General features: G+C 41.6%; 1 protein-coding gene across 1 annotated transcript in view; it reads right to left on the reverse strand.

Moving 5' to 3' along the window:
- OBSCN (obscurin, cytoskeletal calmodulin and titin-interacting RhoGEF) overlaps positions 1-21,652 on the reverse strand; it is a 266,194-nt gene that overhangs the window by 113,178 nt on the left and 131,364 nt on the right. The window contains exons 60-68 of the mRNA XM_058182772.1: positions 20,317-20,592; positions 19,122-19,391; positions 16,658-16,924; positions 14,542-14,808; positions 11,716-11,982; positions 8,986-9,258; positions 7,358-7,624; positions 3,739-4,011; positions 2,503-2,775 (exon numbers count right to left, since the gene is read on the reverse strand). Of these exons, the coding sequence (XP_058038755.1) occupies positions 2,503-2,775; positions 3,739-4,011; positions 7,358-7,624; positions 8,986-9,258; positions 11,716-11,982; positions 14,542-14,808; positions 16,658-16,924; positions 19,122-19,391; positions 20,317-20,592 (2,433 nt within the window). The remainder of the gene's footprint in view (positions 1-2,502; positions 2,776-3,738; positions 4,012-7,357; positions 7,625-8,985; positions 9,259-11,715; positions 11,983-14,541; positions 14,809-16,657; positions 16,925-19,121; positions 19,392-20,316; positions 20,593-21,652) is intronic.

Genomic DNA, 21,652 nt, shown 5'->3' on the forward strand with positions numbered 1-21,652 from the left:
CCCACCAGGAACCTCTGTCTTGTGATCTCCTCATGAAAGAGAGAGCTGTTCAGATTTATGGGGGTAATCTCCTGTCCTCTCCTTGTCCCGAGAGGTTCTTAAGCAGTCTACTCACAAGATTCATAAAACTAGAAGGGACCTTGGAGGTCTTCTACTCCAACCCCCTGCCTAAGGCAGGAGTCCTGATTCTACCCAGTCAAATGGTTTTCCAACCTTTTCTTCTAAACCTCCAGTGATGGAATACCCACAACTCTGAGAAACAAGCTGGTGCATTGATTAATTGTTGTCACTGTCAAGAAATTTCTCCTTAGTTCCAGGTTGCTTCTCTCCTTGATGAGTTTCCACCCATTGCTTCTTGTTCTACCCTCAGGTGCTTTGGAGAATAAGTTGACCCCCTCTTCTCTGTGACAGCCCGTGAAATATTGGAACACTGCTATCAAGTCATCACATATCCTTCTTTTCTTTGGACTAGATCTGTGATGGCGAACCTATGTCATGCGTGCCAGAGGTGGCACGCAGAGCCCTCTCTGTAGGCATGTGTGCCATCGCCAGCTGCTCTTCTGGTTTCTGCCACGCACATGCATCCACTGGCCATCTGGTCTTTGGGTTTCTGGTGCTCCGGCACATGCATGCACATGTGCGCACACATTCCGGTTTGGGAAAATGTTCGCCATCACTGGACTAGACATACATAGCTCCTTCAATCGTTCATTGTACGGCTTAGCCTCCAACCCCCTAATCATCTTTGTTGCTTTTCTCTGCACTATTTTTTAGGGTCTTAACATCTTTTTTGTATCACGGTGACCAGAATTGGATGTAGTACAGGTAGTCCTTGACATACAACCACAATTAAGCCCAAAATTTCTGTTGCTAAGTGGGATGTTTGTTAAGTGAGTTTACTGCATTTTATAACCTTTCTTGCCACAGTTGTTTAGTGAATCACTGCAATTGTTAATGTGAGTAACACAATTGCTGAGCAAATTTGGCTTCCCCATTGGCTTTGCTTATCAGAAGATCGCAAAAGGGGAACCCCAGGACACTGCGACCATCACAAATATGAGTCAGTTGCCAAGCATCTGAATTTTGTTCATGTGACCACGGGGATGCTGCAACAATCATAAATGTGAAAAACAGTCATAAGTCATTTTTTTTCAGAGCCGTTATAACTTTGAATGGTTATTAAATGAACTGTTGGAAGTCGAGGACTACCTGTATTCCAAGTGTGGCCTCACCATGCAGTATAAAGCAATACTATAATTTCTTCTGATCTTGATGCTATCCCTTTGTTGATGCAGCCTAGGACTGCATTAGCTTTTTTGGCTGCTGCAGCACAACTGCTGGCTCACAGATAAGTGGTGATCCACTAGGACTCCTAGATCCCTCTCACAGTTGCTACTGATGAGCCAGATATCACTTATTCTCTATCTGTGCATTTGGCTTTTCCTGCCTAGGTGCAGAACCTTACTTACTTACTTTGGATGCAGCCCAATATTCACTAACTGTTCGTTCTTTGTTGTGCTGAACAACTTTGCTTTCCATGCAACCTTCTTCTATCTCCATTTCTTCCTCCAGAAGGGATCATTTTGCATCCATCCTCAATTAAGGACTCAGCATATAGAACATAGTACATAGAATAATAGTTTATAATAATAATAGGAAGGACCTTGGAGGTTTTCTAGTCCCTGCTCGAGAAAGAGACCCTATATCATTTTAGACAAATGGTTGTCCAGTCGCTTTTTGAAAGCCTTCAGTGATGGAGCAACCACAATTTCTGAAGGAACAGTTTCTGACTTCTGATTGGTTAATTGCTCTCACCATTAGGAAATTTCTCCTTGGTTCTAGATTGCTTCTCTCCTACATTAGTTTCCATCCATGGCTTCTTGCCTTGCCTAATCGTGTTTTGAAAAACAGGTTAACTCCCCCTTCTCTATGGCAGCCCCTCAAATATTGGAAGACAGCTACCATGTTCTCCCAGCTCTTCTTTTCATTAAACTAGACAGACCCAATTCCTGCAACTGTTCTTTGTGTGTTTTAGCCTCCAGTCCACTAATCCTCTTTGTTGCTCTTCTCTGTACTCTTCCCAGAGTCTCAACATCTTCTTTGTATTGCGGTGACCAAAACCATTTGGAATATTCCAAGTGAGGCCTTATTAAGGCTTAGTGCTAAAGGGGTACTAGAACTTCACGTGGTCTTGATTGTATCCCTCTATTAATGCAACCTAGGATTTCACTGGCTTTTTTGGCTGCTGAAGTACATTGTTGGCTCATATTTAAGTACTGTCCACTAGGTCTCTAAGATCCCTCTTGCAGTTACTGGCATTAAGCTAAGTTTCACCTAGTCTATACCTGTACAGTTGGTTTTTCTTACCTAATTATAGAACCTTGCTTTTATCTACCTTGAATTTAATTTTGATAGATAGGGCCCAGTGTTAAGTGTGATCATTTTGCATCAGTCCTATCCTGTACATAAGTTGCAAGAAAACAGTTACCTGTTCCAACTTACCTATGATGGTCAATTTTGCAGACACAATAGCATCTCTGGCGGCGAAGGTTATCTCCCCAGAGTGGAGAAGCTCAGCTTTCTTTAGGATGAGTTTGTAGGTATTTTCTTCAACTTCAATTCTCCAGTTTTCATCCGGTTGGATGTCTACATCATTAAGATACCAGGCAATCTCATAGATTGGTACTGCTTCACTTAGCACACAGCTGAAGACGGCTTGCTCCCCGGCACGGACGGTGACATCCTTCAGTGGCTGCAAGAATTCCAGTCTCCATCCTGAAATGATCAGAAATGACACCATCAATCCTTTCAAAGCAAGGAAGAAATTGAGAAGTTGGGAAATTTTGGGGATTTTTTTTTTAAAAATCCCAGAAATACAGGTGGTCCTCAACTTGCAACAGTTCTTTTAGTGACCATATGAAGTTACAACAGTGTTGAAAAAGGGACATGATCATTTTTCAAACTTATGACCATTGTAGCATCCCCATGATCACATGATGAAATTCAGATGCTTGGCAACTAACTCATATTTATGACAGTTGTAGTGTTTCACGGTCATAAAATAGGGTAAAGCTCAATTAACATATGTCTTACTTAGGAACATAAATTTTGGGCTCAATTACGGTCGTAAGTTGAAGACTACCTGTACATGAAAATAGATCCTATTTCCTGGCTGTATTGCTAACCGATGAAGTATCTTGGCTGCTATGTATGTTTGATGTGGTTACTGCTACTGTTTTTTAGTAAAATTAGTATTTTAATTGTGATTTTTTTAAAAAATTGTAAGCTATCCACAGCTATTGACTGAAATGGGTAGCTATAGAAAAGTAGTCCTCCACTTAAATTAGACAGTTCGTTTAATGACCACTTGAAATTACAATGGCACTGGAAAAAGTGAATTATGACCATTTTTCACACTTACAACCATTGCAACATCCCCATGGTCACGTGATCAGAATGTTTGGCAACTGATTCATATTTATGACGGTTGCAGTATCCCGGAGTCACAGGATCCTCTTTTGTGACTTTCTGACAAGCAAACTCAATGTGGGGAACCAGATTCACTTAACAACAATATTATTAATTTAACAACTGCAGTGATTCCCGTAACAACTCTGGCAAGAAAGGCGGTAGAACAACTATCTCACTTAGCAACAGGAATGTTGGGCCCAGTTGTGGCCGTAAGTTGAGGACTACCTGTATCAGATTGTCTCGTGCAGCAAGATATTTGATTGTCACCTTTTACGGTCAAGAAAGCAGACGTAACCACATCGCTCGCTTGAAAGGTCACCCTGCAGCTGTCTTGGACTTTGAGGTTCTTCAGAAGCAGAAGATGGCGAAGGCCATTTTCAAAATAAACCAGTTCCACGTTTTCTGACGTTTTTGCTGGGACGTCATCGATCAGCCAGTTATAATTGTAGATTTCTGGTTTGGAAAGATAACACTCAAAGAGGGCTTCCCCTCCTTCCATCGCATCCACGTTCTCGAGGCCCTGGATAACTGTGTTCTTGGCTGTCAGGACAAAAAAAATAATGGAATTAATAATTTAAAAAGGCCTCAGTCCCTGATTTTTCCATCATACGGGTAGTCCTCACCTTGCAACTGTTTGTTTATTGACTGTCTGAAGTTACAACAGCACTGAAAAATTGACTTAGGACTGGTTCTCACACTTACGAACGTTGCAGCATTCTCACGGTCACATGATCAAAACTCAGGTGCTTGGCAGCTGACTCATAGAGATGAGTTCATGTGATCACCCTTTGTGACTTTCTCAGTTAGCAGAGTCAATGGAAGAAACCAGATTCATTTAACGGCAGTGTGATTACATAACTGCAGTGATTCACTTAACAACCATGGCAAAAAAGGTCATAAAATGAGGCATGACTCATTTAAAAATAGCCTTACTTAGCAACAGAAATGTTGGGCTCAATTACAGTTGTAGGTTGAGGACTACCTATATAGCATTTAAGCTAGCTGGAAATAATATGTATAATATAAGTATTATATATTATACGTATAATGTATATTTATATACATTTAGTATAAATTATGCATTTTATATTATATATAAAAAGTATAAATTACAAACACATATATTATATATAATATATAATATTACATATATTACATGTAAAATATAACTGGATATTATATTGATACAATATATAAAATATAACAATAATAAGACCTTAGACGGATTGAAAACTTGGTTGTTTGCAATGCTTTGTATTCAGAAAATGAAGTGACCGCTATCTTTAGCTGAAATTCAACTTTTATTTTGATATACCGGTAGGTTGAGTTTTGGAAAAGAGAAAGTGTTTTTATAGGAATAAGTTGTGATTTAGGAGATTCTGCAGAGAGAATTAAACATGATACAATTTTTTTTTAAAAGTGGAAATTTAATTGCATGGTTACATCCTCTGTGAATTTTTTAAACCTTCTTCTCTATGGTGTAGTTGCCAGTTAGGATCGTAATATTGTAAGGAAGAATTAATTCCACACTAAGATTTGGCTCGGCTGTATTTCAACAAGGGCAAGAGAAGGGTTCAAATCATGCCAAAAACCTCCCAAAATTGTATGTGAGAATAAATTAAAATAAAGGTGAATTCTGCAGTTGTCTTGCCTGGGACACAAGGAAGTGGTAACAGGCTGCGTATGTTGCTTTGGTATCCATGGTGATTTCCTCTTTACATACAGGTAGTCCTTGACTTAAAACCATTCATTTAGCGACTGTTCGAAGTTACAACGGCACTGAAAAAAGTGACTTACGACCTCTTTTCACATTTACAACCGTTGCAACCATCCCCATGGTCTCATCATCAAAATTCAGGCGCTTGGTCACTGACTCATATTTATGACGGTTGCAGTGTCCTGGAGTTCTCCTTTTGCAATCTTCTGACAAGCAAAGTCAGTGGGGAAATCTGATTCATTTAATAACTATGTTACTAATTTAACAACTGCAGTGAGTCACTTAGCAACTGTGAAAAGAAACGTTGCAAAATGAGGCAAAACTTATTTAACAAGTATCTCGCTTAATGACATAAATTTCATCGGTCAAGGACTGCCTGTATGCTTTTCAGATGCTGTAGAAAACATTTCTGTAAGAAACTGTGAATAATGCCAATGAAATTCAAGCCTACAAAATGTATTATGTCCCACTTTCATTATTCTTTTATAAACAACTCAAAATGGTTAACAGATCGTAAAACTCTTTCTTCCTCCTATTTTCCCCACAATAGCAGCCCTGTGAAGTAAGGTGGGACTAGAACTCACAGCTTAAAGGTGATTGGCCCAAAGACACCCACCCATCTTGTGTGGCTAATGCGGAACTAGAATTCACCATCTCCTGGGCTAAAGTTCTCCAATTCGTCCCCTAAAGGAGGACTAAAACTCACAATCTCCTGATTTCTAACCTGGTTCCTTAACTTCTACTTGATCTTGGCTAGTGCAGAAACTGTAAGCATGCACAATGTACAATTATGTTTTTTTAATGTCCATAATGAAAGACATAATTTGGTTTTTCTTTTTATCATCACAAAGCTTTACTCAAAGTGACTTTATTTAAAAACGGGCAGGTGTGTTTTCACAGAGTTCAAAACAACCTGGCAGCCAAGCATTAAAAAATTATAATGTAAGCAATAAAATCATTAAAAAATTTAAATAATCTCAGAACAGTAGACAAGCCAAATAATAAAGCATATTTCGTAAAATATGACTTTCAAAAGCTTCAGCTCCAAGTAACAGCAGGTGACCATTAAGCTTGCAGTAACACAGAGCAATTACAAAATGTTTTAGGCTGCTCAAATGCATTGCTGAGTTATCCTTACAACAGCCCTGTAAGGTAGGCCAGGTTTTCTGTTCTACTGTGTATAAGACAACTGAATTGCTGCTGTTGACATGTGCTAAGAAAACTCTTCATGGTTGCAATGCAAATTCAGTGTTGGGGACACTTCTCAGCTCTCTGCTTCTGCCTGAATTTATTTTATGCAGTGGTATATTGTCAAAATTAAGGACAGATAAAAGAAATCAAACAAAACGTGTTTGGAAAATGCAGGCATTTTCCAAATGCATCACCTCAAAATTCTCATCGATCATCTGAATGTCTCCGCAAAAAGTAAGAACCTAAAAATTTAATATGAATGCTTATCGATAGAAGAAAATATTTGTAGCTCAGGTTTGAACAGTTAGGTCTTTGGTACTCTCAGAGCTTGATTGTTTTCTTGCAGACATTTCACGATCCAACTACGTAACATCATCAGTGTTGGAAGGGAGTGAGGTTCTAGCTTCTAGCACTGATGATGTTACCTAGTTTGGTTGTAAAATGTCTGCAAGAAAACCACCAAGCCAAAGAGCACCAAGGACCCCACAGTCCTCCTCTTCCTCCTCTCTGCAAACTGAACTCCCTTCTAGCTCTGATGATGTAATCAAGTTGGTCATGAAACATCTGAAAGAAAACAACCAAGCTCAAAGAGCCTCAACAACCCTGCATGAATGCTTATGTTCTTACAAGGTTTTCCTGTTCCCCAGCACCAGCTATAAGTGTTTAGCCAACCCCTTTGTAAAGATCAAATCTCCCCTTGCTCTTTGATCTCCAAAAGCTAGTTGCTTAACTGGTGGAATGACTTTGCTTCCAGAAGTTGCTCCAACACTGGAGGCTTTTAAGAAGAGATTGGACAACCATTTGTCTGAAATGGTATAGGATCTCCTGCTTGGGCAGGGGGGTTGGGCTAGAAGACCTTGAAGAAGGTCCCTTCCAACTCCGTTATTCTGCTATTAGTCACCAAAAGGAAGTTGGTTTGGCCCTCGTGTCAGCTGCGGCGTTGACATGATCATCTTCTTCCACTGTGGTTGACCTCACCTTGAACGTCAAGCATGGCCACCACTTTGGTGCCTCCTGCTTCACAAGAGTAAATCCCCGTGTCGCAAGGAAAAGCCGGCTTGATTTTCAATTTGGCCACGTTCCAGTCCTGCTCAACCACAACTCGCTGGCCATCTTCCCGAAGAGGTTGATCATCCTTCTTCCAGATGGCCTGCACTGGCCGAGAATACTGGCAGATGAATTCCGCGGCCTCATCTTCTTCCAGAGTTAGGTCCTGCATGGGGCTGACCACCTCAATGGTCGGATCTGTCAACCGATAGGTCAGGTGTTAGTGCAAGCTTGGGGGAATATTTATGGAGACTTTTTTGCTTTTAAAGAAGGACTCTCAGCGAGTTGTGTGAAAGCAGGGATCAGAAGCACTCTTTAGTTTGCTAAGATGGTTTAATGCTTGTTTGGCTCAGCGATGAAAATGATAGAAGCATGTGGGTTAGCTAAGGAGGCAGCAGATCATTGGTGGCTGAATGGCTGAAAGCAGTTTTGCCTAATTTAGAAACCCTCCAGGGTTATGGACTGCAACTCCCAGAATTCCTCAGCCAGTCTGGAGATTGTAGAGAATTCTGGAAGCTGAACTATTGAGAAAGTTGGTCGGGTTAAGTCCTTTTTCCTAATATCATAGTCCTCAACTTACAACCATTTGTTTAGCAACAATCCAAAGTAACAATGGCACTGAAAAAAGTGACTTGACTGGTTCTCACACTTGCAGCATTGCAGTCATGTGATCAAAATTTAGGTGCTTGGTATTTATTATGATGGTTACAGCATGTTGAGGTCACATGATCGCCATTTGCGACCTTCCCAGTCAGCTTCTGACAAGCAAGGTCAGTGGGGAAAGATTCACTTAGCGACCACACGATTCACTTAACTGCAACGGTTCTCTTAACAACCATGATAAATCGGTCATAAAATCAGTCAGGATTCACTCAACAATCACCTTTCTTAGCAACAGAAATTCTGGTCACAATTGTGGTTATAAGCTGAGGACTGTCTACATACAAAGTTACACCTGTAGTAGTTACTGTGCTTTGATGGATATTTAAGCATCTCTGAAAATCTCCCATTTGCATCACCTTGGCCTGTAGCTATAGTTTATTAATAATTAAATTATTTATTATTAATTACATTTGTATGCTGTCCATCTCGTATCAAGCGATCCTATTTGTGACTGGCTCACTCGCAGATGATAACCACCAAACAAGACTGAACTGAAAGCTGTTTTGTTGGAATTGTTTCAGCTGCCCTACAAAAGATTGCAAAAGCACCTAAAACCAGATACGTATTTATTTTATTTATTAAACTTTTATGCCGCCAGTATTTATGACAATTCAGCAGACCCAGCACAGGGAATCATCAGATGCTCCTAAATCTATTATATGCTATAAACCTTCCCGATTTAGATCAGATAAGCAAGACAGGCAGCATATAAATTTAAGAATAAATAAATATCTTCCAAGGACAATGAGTAAGGTGCAGGATTGTGCTTAAGGTAGTGGTGCCTAGAGGTTAATGCATTCCTTCCAGGAGCTCTTTTGCAGGAATTGGTTAGGGGTCCAGTGACACAAGGAACAAGCGCAGCATGGTGGTCGCCTGACAGGGAAAGCCTGAAATACCTTTGATTAATAATTTAGCCGAGGATATCAGAGAACCCGCTCGGAAGGTCACTGTTCCTGAATCATTGAGACCCAGGTCTTTTAAGATCAGCTTGTGAATGGTCCCATCTTGCACCGAGATTTCATTTGCAGTGCTGTTGTGAAGAGGGGAGCCGTCCAGCCACCACTGTGCATTTTGTGTTCCGGATCGGGAGAGCTCGCAGGTAAAAGTAGCTGATTCCCCGGCAAAAATATCCGTGTTCTTTAAACCAGAAACTATCTGTATTTCCTCTTCTGTGTAACAGAGGAAGAGAACGCACGCAGCGGAGATGTAAAAATGGACCATCTTTGTCTTTCTACTCATCTGACAACATGAATCATTTTGCCAGGAGACACGTTGCAAAATTAGCACCCAAGATTAAAACTCTGCAAACTTGCACTGAAACCTACAAGGGTACAGGAGTCCTTGACTTACACCCATTCGTTTTGTGACCAAAGTAACAATGGCACTGAAAAAAGTGACTTACAACTGGTCCTCGCACTTATGACCATTGCAGGATCCCTATAGTCACGTGATTAAAATTCGGATGCTTGTAAACTAGTGTCCCAGCATCCTATGATTACCCTTGGTGATCTCTCCAGTTGGCTTCTGACAAGCAAAATCAGTGGGAAAAGCTGGATTCACTTAATGACCATGTGATTCACTTAATAATCATAGGGGAAAAAATCACAAATCAGATGCACCTCATTTAACAACTGCCATGCTTAAAAAAGGTATCAATTGTGGTCATAAGTCGAGGACTACCTGTCATCATATCCCAGAAATTATCTTTTTTTATTTCTGTTCTGATTTTTCACAAAGCTGGCAAGATACTTAGTTAGCTCTCAGCTAACTAATAGACTCAGCCAAGAAATCAGCTCAACAAGAAGACTAAAATTATTTTTATTCATGTTGATTTATAAGAAAAGGATCTTGAAAAATCTGGCTGTGCTTTACCACAGGTGTCCCCACCTTGGTCCCCTCTTGGCCACCAGGCCATGTGAGTGGCTGGCCAGTACATGCATGTGTGTGCTAACGCTGTCGTGAGGGTTGTGTGGGCTCTAGTGTTGCCATGAACTGCAAGGGTTATGCAGGCGCTAGCATCTCTGCGATCTCATTTGCATTGCACGCACGCACACTCACGGTTCCATTCGCGCTTGTGCAGGCATGAGTAAAGGCGCCTGCCCCTTCCCCCAGGGCCACCAACCCAGAAAGGTTGGGGACTCTGCTTCATGTCCCCCCCTTATATTTATGTGAATTAGAGAGGGTGTGTGCCTGAATCTTTTGCAAACATGTTCTTGTTTTCAACTTAAAGTATGTTTTCCTCCTTGCTTTCCTCCTTTCCTAACAGATATGGCCTAACTCAGGTAAAGGTCACTTTCCTTATTTTCCATGGCATCTCATCAATTCCTTAAAAGCTTTTAGCAAAAGTGGACTGCAATAAAATAATGAGAGTTTCATTTTGATCATTCACTGAACAAATAAAATACACACATCCACAGATGCAATTTTCTTAGCCGCAATATGGAATGTTCTTCCTTCTTCTTTTCTTGTACTTTCCCTCCCTCCCAAATGCTAACCAGGCCTGACACTGTTTAACTTTTCAAAATCATCCAAAAATCATGCATTAATCTTTTTAAAAAAAACAACCTCACACCAGAATTGCAGAAGCAAACTGCAGTAAACATCCTACATATTAGTAATCTATACAACAAGGTGGTTTAGACGCCAAAGAGATATTTTGTTTAGGATCTTTCATTTTTTCAGATCCACTGACTCTCTGGCGACTATGTTAGAAAGATTGATTTGCTTCCAAACCTACTTTAATAATAGGAAAAGGCACAAAATAGATGCACGAGTTCCATTTTTATGTATTGAAATAACCTTAAAAGGAAACAATTTGAAAATAAAGAGGAATTCCTTGGTCTATGTAGCAATGGAATAGCCTACCTTGAGGTCCACTGATTAATTGTTATCACTGACAGGAAATTTCTCCTTACTTCTAGGCCGGATTGCCCTTTGATAATCTTCTACCCATTGCTTTTTATCCTCTCCTCAGGTGCTTTGAAGAATAGAATCATAGAGTAACAGAGTTGGAAGAGACCTTAGAGATCTTCTAGTCCAACCCTCTGCTCGAGCAGGAGACTCTATTCCATTTTGGAAAAATGGCTGTCCAATCTCTTCTTAAAAATCGCCAGTGTTGGAGGACCCACAACTTCTGGAGGCAAGTGGTTCCACTGGTTAATTGTTCTCACTGTCAGTTGAGACAAATTTAGTTCTAATTTAACTTAATCTCTCCTTGATTGGTTTCAATTTGTTGTTCCTTATCCTGCCTTCAGGTGTTTTGGAGAACAGGTGGAGCTCCTCTTCTTTGTCACAGCCACTTACTAATTATTGGAAGACTGCTATCATGCCACCCCTAATCCTTCTCTTTGTTAGACAGTTCCTTCAACCATCCATTATATGCTTTAATCCCCTAAACAAAGATGATTATCTTTGTGGCTCTACTCTATACTTTCTAGTCTCAATCTTTTTTGTAATTTGGTGACCACAAATGGACACAACATTCCAACTGTGGTGTAACTAATTCAGTATAAAGCAGCTCTAACACTTCCAGAGATCTTGATACTATTCCTCTGTTGACAAGGTTGGCAACGTAAAATCAGCTGGCTGCAGCATTTACAAAATACAGATAAGAATTAGGAACACACCTTGTACATATACTGAGGCTATGGACAGCTCGTCTCCAGTGCTGCATGTATACGATCCACAATCCTCCGGTTCCAAGTCATAGATGATCAGCTCAACCATGGGGCCTTTCTGCTTCATCTCGTACTTGGCACTGGGCTGCAGAATGAGGGATCCTTTCCGCCACTCGACGGGAGTGTTGGGATTTGAGATCTTGCCACACAGGACAGCTTTCCCTCCGGTTTCTGACTCAATGTTTTGCAATCCTTCTTCAAAGAAGACAGGTAACACTACGGGGGGGGGGGGGAAATGACACAAGTGTTGTGATGCCTCTGATGCCCTTTGCAGACATTAAACAATATCTCTACTGATATGTATGCCCAGTGGTGGGATTCAAATAATTTAACAGCCGGTTCTCTGCCCTAATGACCAGCTGGGTAGGTGAGGCTTGGTGGTCATGTGACTATGTGGATGTGGACAACTCAACATCACTCAGGTCAATGGATGCTTCACCTTAGCTGTTACAATGTAATAAGGATTAATCAGAGAGGCAATTTCTCCTAAGCAGGGCAATAAAGATTAGGCTAGAAACAATACCAGAATGTTTCCTTCCTGCCTTCCTTAATCGTTTCATAGTTCCCATCGCCAATCTCTTTCCACTTATGACTGTATGACTATAACTTGTTGCTGGCAATCCTTATGATTTATATTGATATATTGATCATAAATTGTGTTGTAAATGTTGTACCTTGATGAACGTATCTTTTCTTTTATGTACACTGAGAGCATATGCACCAAGACAAATTCCTTGTGTGTCCAATCACACTTGGCCAATAAAAAAAAAAAAATCTATTCTATTCTATTCTTACAGGATTAGCCCTATAAAGTGGGAAAAAACAAAATAAGATTTCTTCCAACAACTGGTTCTTCAAATTGCTTAGAAATTTAACAACCAGTTCTCCCGAAGAGGTGTGAACTGGCTGAATCCCACCACTGTGTGTGCCTTATTTTTTGATGCTTCTGACATAAAAAACCCTAAAGGCATGCTACAGGTGGTCCTCGACTTATGACTCCAACTCAATCTCAAATGTTTGCTGCTAAGTGAGACATATGAGTTTTGCCCCATTTTATGACTTTTTTGCCACAGTTATTAAATGAATCACCGCAGTTTTTAAATTAGTAACATGTTTGTCGAGTGAATCTGGCTTCCCCTTTGACTTCAATTGTCAGAAAGAAACAAAAGAGGATCATATGACCATGGAACACTGCAACTGTCATAATTATGAGTCAGTTGCCAAGCTAATGAATTTTGATCACATGACCATGGGGATGCTGCAACAGTTGTAAGTGTGAAAAATGGTAAGTAAGTCATTTTTTTCAATGACAACATAATGTTGAACTGTCACTAAATGAACATAAAATTTAAAATATAACATACAAGATTAAAATATGTACAAATTAAATAGATCTTGCCCAGAAGCTAGCAATATCAGTTGCGTTCTGTCATGCTGCCATGAGGTCCTTAAGTCTACACCGATCAGAGCCCCAAAGGCAGGCATATATATGTGTTGTTGTCTGCATGTCACCACAATCGCAAAGAGCAGAAGCAACCGGATAGCACCATTTGCGCAGTGTTACTGAATCTTGATTCAGAACCTGTGTGCAGTCTACAGATACTCCTCAACTTACAACCATTTGCTTAGCACCAAAGTTAATTGAAGTTATAACAACGCTGAAAGGAGTGATGAATGACCAGTTCTTGCACTTATGACTGTTGCAACATCCTTCCATACCAAATTTGGGTGCTGGGCAGCAGGCAAGTATTTACAATGGTTGCAGCATCCCACCATCACGTGATCACCATTTATGATCTTCCTAGCTGGCTTCCAACAAGCAAAATCGACGGGTGAAGTTAGATTCACTTATTGACTACTTGATTTTCTTAACAGCCTCATTGGCTCACCTAACAGCCATGACAAAAAAGATTATAGAATAGGTGTGACTCACTTAACAACTGCCAAGCTTAGCAATGAAAATCCTGGTACTATTTGTGGCTGTAAACTATAATCCCCGGCTAATTCATCAAAGGAGAGAATTATTCCAAGAAAGCAAATGCAGCTACGCATAAGGGAAAATCACTAAATAAAACATGGCCCCTCCCAAGGAAAAGTAAGAAGAAGATAGCAGTGTGGGACCATGGATGCTCTCTGAGCTTGGCTATTTTCCTGCAGATATTTTATGATCCAACTAAATAACATCATCAGTGCTAGAAGAGAGTGTGGTTTGCAGAGAGGAGGAAGAGGTGCTCTTTGGGCTTGGTGGTTTTCTTGCAGACATTTCACGACCAAACTAGATAACATTATCAGTGCTAGAAGCTAGAATCTGACTCCCTTCTTACACTGATGATGTTACCTAGTTGGGTTGTGAAATGTCTGCAAGAAAACAATCATTAAGTGTTGTACCTTAGAATTCTTGATGAATGTATTTTTTCTTTTATGCACCAAGACAAATTCCTTGTGTGTCCAATCACACTTGGCCAATAAAAAATTCTATTCTATTCTATTCTATTCTATTCTATTCTATTCTATTCTATTCTATTCTATTCTATTCTATTCTATTCTATTGTATCAAGCTCAAAGACCAGCAAGGGTCCCGCAGTCCTCCTCCTTCCATTCTGCAACCCTCCCTTCCCTTCTATCACTGATGACAATACTTAGCTGGATCATGAGATGTCTGCAACAAAACCACCAAGCTCAAAGAGCACCAAGGGCCTCATTGTTCAACCCCAAGCTACAATACTCTCTTCTATCGAAGACAGATGTCAGTGGAATTTGCCCAGATTTTCTTACCTTTGACCCTGACCGTGGCAGTGGTCTGCTGGTCTCCTGAATCACAGGTATAGTCGCCATCGTCCTGAATTTCCAGATCATAAATGAGAAGCTCAGCAAAGTTCCCTTCTTGTCTGATCTCGTACTTCTCACTCGACTGAAGCTTCGTGTTTCCTTTTTTCCACACCACAGGTGACATCGGCTTGGACAGCTCACAACACAATGACACAGTGTTTCCTACTTCAACCTCCTTGTTCTGCAGACCTCGCTTGAAGAGCACTGGCAGAGCTGAAAGAGCAGGCAGACACTAAAAGAGACCTTGCTGAGTGAAAGCCTACCAACCACAATCAGAATAACAGAAGGGGAAGGCACCTTAGAGGTTTTCTAGTCAGACCCGCTCTTTAAGCAGGAGACCCTATATCATTTCAAATAATTGTCCAATCTCTTCTTTAAAACCTCCATTAATGGAGCATCCACAACTTCTAGGATGGTAGAGGACAGGAAGGCCTGGAGGAATGTTGTCCATGGGGTCGCGATGGGTCGGACACGACTTCGCAACTAACAACAACAACCACAACTTCTGGAGGCAAGTCAACTTACGGGACCGCCTGCTGTTACCTTATGCCTCCCACCGACCCGTACACTCACACAGAGAGGGTCTTCTCAGGGTGCCGTCCACCAAGCAATGCTGGCTGGTGGCCCCCAGGGGAAGGGCCTTCTCTGTAGGAGCACCTACCCTCTGGAACGAACTTCCCCCTGGTTTGCATCAATTACTTGACCTTCGGACCTTTCGCCGTGAATTGAAAACGTACTTGTTCATCCAAGAGGGACTGGCTTAATTCTTAATTCTTAATTTTTAAATTTTGAATTTTTATTCTGTTTTATTGGGTCAAATTTGACAGTTTTTAAATTTTTCGGCCATTATAGAATATGTTATTTTAATTCGCTGTTTTAAAATTGTATATTGTATTGTTTTAATCTGGCTGTACACCGCCCTGAGTCCTTCGGGAGAAGGGCGGTATAAAAATCTAAATAATAAAATAAATAAAATAAATAAATAAATTCCACTGATTTGTCCTCACTGTCAGGAAATTTCTCCTTAGTTCTGAATTGCTTCTCTCCTTGATTAATTTCCATCCACTACTTCTTGCCCTGCTCTCAGGTGCTTTGGAGAATAGAATCATAAAATAACACAGTGGGAAGGTACCTTGGAGGTCATCTAGTCCAACCCCCTGCTCAAGCAGGAGACCCTATACCATTTCAGAGAAATAACTGTCCAATTTCTCCAGTGATGGAGCACCTCCAATTCTTCCCAAATGCAGAATGATCAAAGGTATCATTTTATTTTGATTACCTATACGGGCAATCCTCTGCTTACCATCACTCATTTTGAAGTTACAACAGCCCTGAAAAAAGTGACTTACAACCAGTCCTCGTGTTGATGACCATCTTGATAGGCCTCGACTACAACTGGAGCTACAACTTCTGTTGCTAAAGCAAATCACTGCAGATGTTCAGTGAATCACACAGTTGTTAAGCGAATCAAGCTTCTGCCATGGACTCTGCATGTTGGAAGCCACAAATGGAGATTACATGGCCCTGGGACAGTGGAACACTGCAACCATCAGTTGCCAAGCTTCTGACAGTCATAAGTGTGAAAAATGTTCCTGTCATGTTTTTTTTCAGGTTTATTGTAACTATTGAACGATTGCTAGATGAATGGTTGTCATTCAAGGAATACCTGTATAGTTTCCATATATATAAACGTGCTGAAAAGATACCATCAAGCAATACGCTATCTTAAACCCTGAAATACTAAACAAAATGGTGAAACAGTAAACCAGAATAAGGTCTCCAAAGGTGAAATGGACGGATGAAGAGAGAGAAACAGGATCTAGAATAAGTGGGGCAGGAGATGAGATGAAGGGGAATGAAGTGACAGTGAGAAGAATTAACCAGTGGCTTGCCACCAGAAGTTGTGGATTTTCCATTGCTGAAGGTTTTCAGAGACAAGATTGGACAATCATTTTTTCAGGACTCCTACCTTGGGCAGAGGGCTAATCCAGAAGACTTCCAAGGTCCCTTTCATCCCTATGTCTATTATTTATCTCAGTAGTTCTCCAATGGCTACACTCACCTTTAACTTTTAGTTTGGCAGTGGTTTTCTTGCCAGCTGCACTGCAGATATATTCTCCTGAGTCTTCTGGGACCACATCATGGATGATCAAAACGTAGGCATTGCCTTCAATCTTGACTTCAAACTTCTGGCTGGGCTGGATCAGGGATGATCCCTTTCTCCACTCCACTGGGACCCCAGATTTGGAAAGCTCACAGCGGAAGGTTGCCATGCCATTTTCAGTTACTTCTGCATTCTCCAGCTTTTTTAGGAAGGTTACCGGTGCAGCTACAGAGAGGGAAAAGAGACTTCGATTGAGCATATAGACCATAAAAGTCATCTCCAATGTACAGATAGTCCTCAACTTGCAATAGTTCATTTAGTGACCGTTCAGTTACAATGGCTCTGAAAATAGTTACTTATGACCGTTTTGCACACATTGCAACATCCCTTAAGGTCACATGATCAAAATTCAAATGCCAGGCAACTGCCTCATATTTATGATGGTTGCAGTGTCTCAGGGTCATGTGATCACCTTTTGCAACCTTCTGACAAGCGAAGTCAACGGGGAAGCCTGATTTTTATTTATTTATTTATTTATTTATAATTTAATTTCTATACCGCCCTTCTCCCGAAGGACTCAGGGCAGTTTACAGCCATATTTAAAACACATAATACCACCAACAAGTTTAAAACAGAATTTAAAAACAAATATTTAAAAAGGCTGAATAAAACTAAAACTGTCAAAGACCGACATAAAACCCAGTTAAAATTACAATTAAAATTACACTTAGGCTAGTCCCGCACGATGAAATAATACAGTCTTAAGTTCCCGTTTGAAGATCCGGAGGTTGGGGAGTTGGCGTAACCCCGGAGGCAGCTCATTCCAAAGGGCCGGAGCCACCACAGAGAAGGCTCTCCCCCTGGGGGCCGCCAACCGACATTGTTTGGTCGACGGCAGCCTGAGAAGGCCCACTCTGTGGGAGCGCACAGGTCGTTGGGAGGCTATCAGTGGCAGAAAGCGGTCTCATAAATAGCCTGGTCCTAAGCCATGGAGCGCTTTAAAGGTGATAACCAACACCTTGAATTGCACCCGGAAGGCTACCGGCAGCCAGTGCAGGCCGCGCAGGATAGGTATTATGTGGGAGCAACGGGGTGCTCCCTCTATCACCCGCGCAGCCGCATTCTGGACTAGCTGGAGCCTCCTGGTGCTCTTCAAGGGGAGCCCCATGTAGAGAGCATTGCAATAGTCCAGGCGGGAAGTAACGAGGGCGTGAGTGACCATGCGTAAGGAGTCTGCGCGTAAAGGAGTCCCGGTCTAGGAAGGGGCGCAACTGGCGAATCAGGTGAACCTGATAAAATGCTCCCCTGGCGACGGCCGTTTAACAAATTCATTTAACAAATGTGTTACTAACTGAACAACTGCAGTGATTCCTTTAACAACTGTGCCAAGACAGGTCATAAAATGGGGCAAATCTCACTTAACAAATGTCTCACTTAACAACAGAAATTTTGGGTTCAATTATGGTTGTAAGTTAAAGACTATTGAACAATATAAGGATTGCAATTATTAACTAATAGATTAAGAGTTGGAAAGGACTTTGTAGGTCATCTAGTTCAACCATTTGCCCAAGCAGGAGACCCTACACCATTTCTGACAAATGGCAGTCCAATCTCTTCTTGAAAGCCCCCAGTGATGAAGTTCCTACAACTTCCGAAGGCAACTTCTGTTCCATTGGTTGATTATTCTCACTGTCAGAAAATTTCTGCTTATATCTAGGTTGCTGTTAATGGCCACTGAAGATCGCAGAGAGCATTTACGAACACCAACAGGCCATCAGAAGATACAATGAAAACTCCTTAATTGGACAAAGTGATTGGAAAATTGACAGCATCCTTGAACAAGCCAAATCCAATACTGTTAGAAAGTTCCTGCAAGCCTGGCACTCAGACAAATGGGCCATCAACAGGCACATTGAAATGAAAAATGTTTACATATCATTCAATAGAAATAATTAAAAAAGTAAAAGATCAGAACACCCCAGATCAGAACATCCAGATGAGCAGAGATTAACATCAAGACTGACACTAGACCAACAGTCAAGAAGTAAACAATACCCCAATCAAGAAACCACCAACTCAGGCAAACAAGCTAACAGTAAACAATAGTCTAATCAAGGAATCACCAAAAACATTTCCACCAATACTGACAGGACAAGTCACTTGCATATAAAGAGACAGCAAACCCCACTCCCTTCTAGAATTGATGATGGTACCTAGATGGATCATAATACATATGCAAGAAAACAATAAAGCTTAGAGAGCATTAAGGACCACACAATTGTTCTCTTCCTGCTCCTGCTCCTCCTTTTCCTCCTCTTCCTCTCTTGTGGTTGCCCTTCTCATCTAAATTTTTTTGACCTACATCTACCCATGGATGTCCCTGTGGAAGATCAAGGCCCATCAGAACAGTTGACTAACTTACCTTGCACCAATAACTGAGCCTGTGTTGAATTCTGACCAACTTGGAAACTGACAGTGCCGGAATCTTCAAGGGTGACTTTTCGGAGAACGAGGGTGTGAGTTTTGCCTTCCACGCCAATTTGGTTCATTTCGTTGGATTGCAGAGGCACACCTGCCAAACTCCATTGCAGGTTTTTGGCCTTCTCATGAGAAACCACACAGCGAAACACAGCATCCTCTCCTTCAAGGACAGTGAGGTCTTTCAATTCTTCTTCTATGGTAGCCGGTATTTCTACAATTGAAAGAGAGAACCTTTTATTTCATTTGTTTCTCTGTGAATTTACATCCCACTACATCCTACTGTTACATCCCAGAGTTTATTTTTATTTTGCAGACATTTCATGACCCAAGTAAATAACATCATTGGTGCTGCAAGAGAGTGGTTATTACAGACAGGAGGAAGAGAAGTGGGGGTCACTGATGCTTTTTCAGCTCGATGGTTTTCTTGCAGACATTTATTTCATGACTCAACTAGTTAAGATCATCTGTATTACAATGGAGTGGTGATTTCGGAGAGGAGGGGGAGGGGGAGGAGGATTGTTGGTCCTTAGGGCTTTCTGAGCTTTGTTGGCTTCTTGCAGATGTTTCATGATCCAACTAGGTAACCTCATCACATCTGCAAGAAAACAACAAAGCTCAGAAAGCACCAAGAACTCACAGATGTCCTCTCCTCCTCTTCCATAAGCCCCACTCCCTTCTAGCACTAATGATGTTTCCTAGCTGGGTCATGTAATATCTGCAAATAACAAACAAGTTCAGAGAGTCCCAAGGACCCTACAAATAATCTTGATTGTAGAAAATATGACTTCAGTAACAGAGTTGTTAATGCCTGGAATGCACTACCTGACTCTGTGGTCTCTTCCCAAAATCCCCAAAGTTTTAACCGAAGACCATTCACCCCATTCCTAAGAGGTCTGTAAGGGACATGCATAAGAGCACCAGCGTGCCTACTGTTCCTGTCCTAATGTTCCCTTTAATTGTATCCAATTTGTATGGTTATTTCATGCTTATACTTATATATACTGTTGTGTTTGACAAATAAAATAAATAAATAAAATAAATAATTATATAAAATAAAGCAACTATTTTGAACCCTTCATGTATGGGTCTGGTCTTTCGTGTCTGATCTCAGGCGAGCAAAATTGGCTCCTCCTGACCTTTGACAACCACAGATGCGGTGGTCTGCTGGTCCTCGGTTTGACAGGTATAGTGGCCTGCATCCTCCAACTGCGCATCATGGATTAGCAGCTCCACATAAGATGCCTTTTGTCTCATCTCATACTTGTGACTTGGCTGCAGTTGGGCAGAGCCTTTCATCCACTGGACAGGCACATCGGGTTTTGTGAGCGCAGTGGCCAGGGTGATCGTTGCCCCTTCCTTGACTTCTTGGTTCTCCAGCTGGACTTGAAAAAGAACTGGACGAGCTGAGAGGGCTACACCAGGGAAAGAAGAGAGAGGGGTGAGCTTTTGTCATAGATGTGATACATATTATGGGTTTCTAATGCAAGGCGGGGAGGAGGAGGAAGAGGCCCATAACTCACAAATCTAACTTCAGCTATCTTGGAAAATAAAAAAAATGACAGCCAGTTTGGTCTAGTGGTCAAGGCACCAGGCTAGAAACAGAGGTGGTGCCATGAAAGCCCACTGGGTCACTTCCAACCAATTACTGGGAGACAGTGAGTTCTAATCCTGCCTTGGGCACAAAAGCCAGCTGAGTGACTGAGAAAATCATCAGGAGATGTGAGTTCTAGTGCGGTATTAGGCATGAAAGCCATCTGGGTGACAGTTGGCCAATCGCCGGGTGACAGTGAGTCCTGGTCCTATCTTAGGCAAGAAAGCCAACTGTATGATTTTCAGCCAATCACCAGGAGATGGTAAATTCTAGCCCCAACCTAGGCATGAAAGCTAGCTGAATGACTTTGGGCCAGTGACTAGAAGATGGTAAGTTCTAGTCATGCCTTAAACAAATAAGTCAGCTGGAACCAGCCACTCTCCCCCAGCCAGAGCTACCTCACAGGGTGATTATTGTGTGGGAAATTGGGGAAACTGCAAGAGCAGTATGTTGAATATGTTTGCTTCCTTGAATTACTTGCAAATAGTCTAGGGCAGAGGTGCCAAACTCAAGGCCTGGGGGCCGGTTCCAGCTTGTGAGGTGCTTAGATCTGGCTCGCAGGGCCACCCTGGAAACAGCAAAGGACCAGCCACAATGCCTCTGCCAGCGAAAACGGGGCTTGAGAAAACGGGGTGTGTGGCCCTCCCAAGCTCCGTTTTCATTGGCAGAGGGTTGCAAGAGGCCATTACAGCAGAAAATGGAGCTCAGGAGCCCATTTCTTCTCAGGGTGCCGTCCGCCAAGCAATGTCGGCTGGCGGCCCCCAGGGGAAGGTCCTTCTCTGTGGGGGCTCCCACACTCTGGAACGAACTTCCCCCGGGTTTACGCCAAATACCTGACCTTCGGACATTCCGTCGCGAACTGAAGACGCATATTTTTATTT

This window comes from Ahaetulla prasina, chromosome 4, assembly GCF_028640845.1.
Source record: "Ahaetulla prasina isolate Xishuangbanna chromosome 4, ASM2864084v1, whole genome shotgun sequence".
Classification (NCBI taxonomy): domain Eukaryota; kingdom Metazoa; phylum Chordata; class Lepidosauria; order Squamata; family Colubridae; genus Ahaetulla; species Ahaetulla prasina.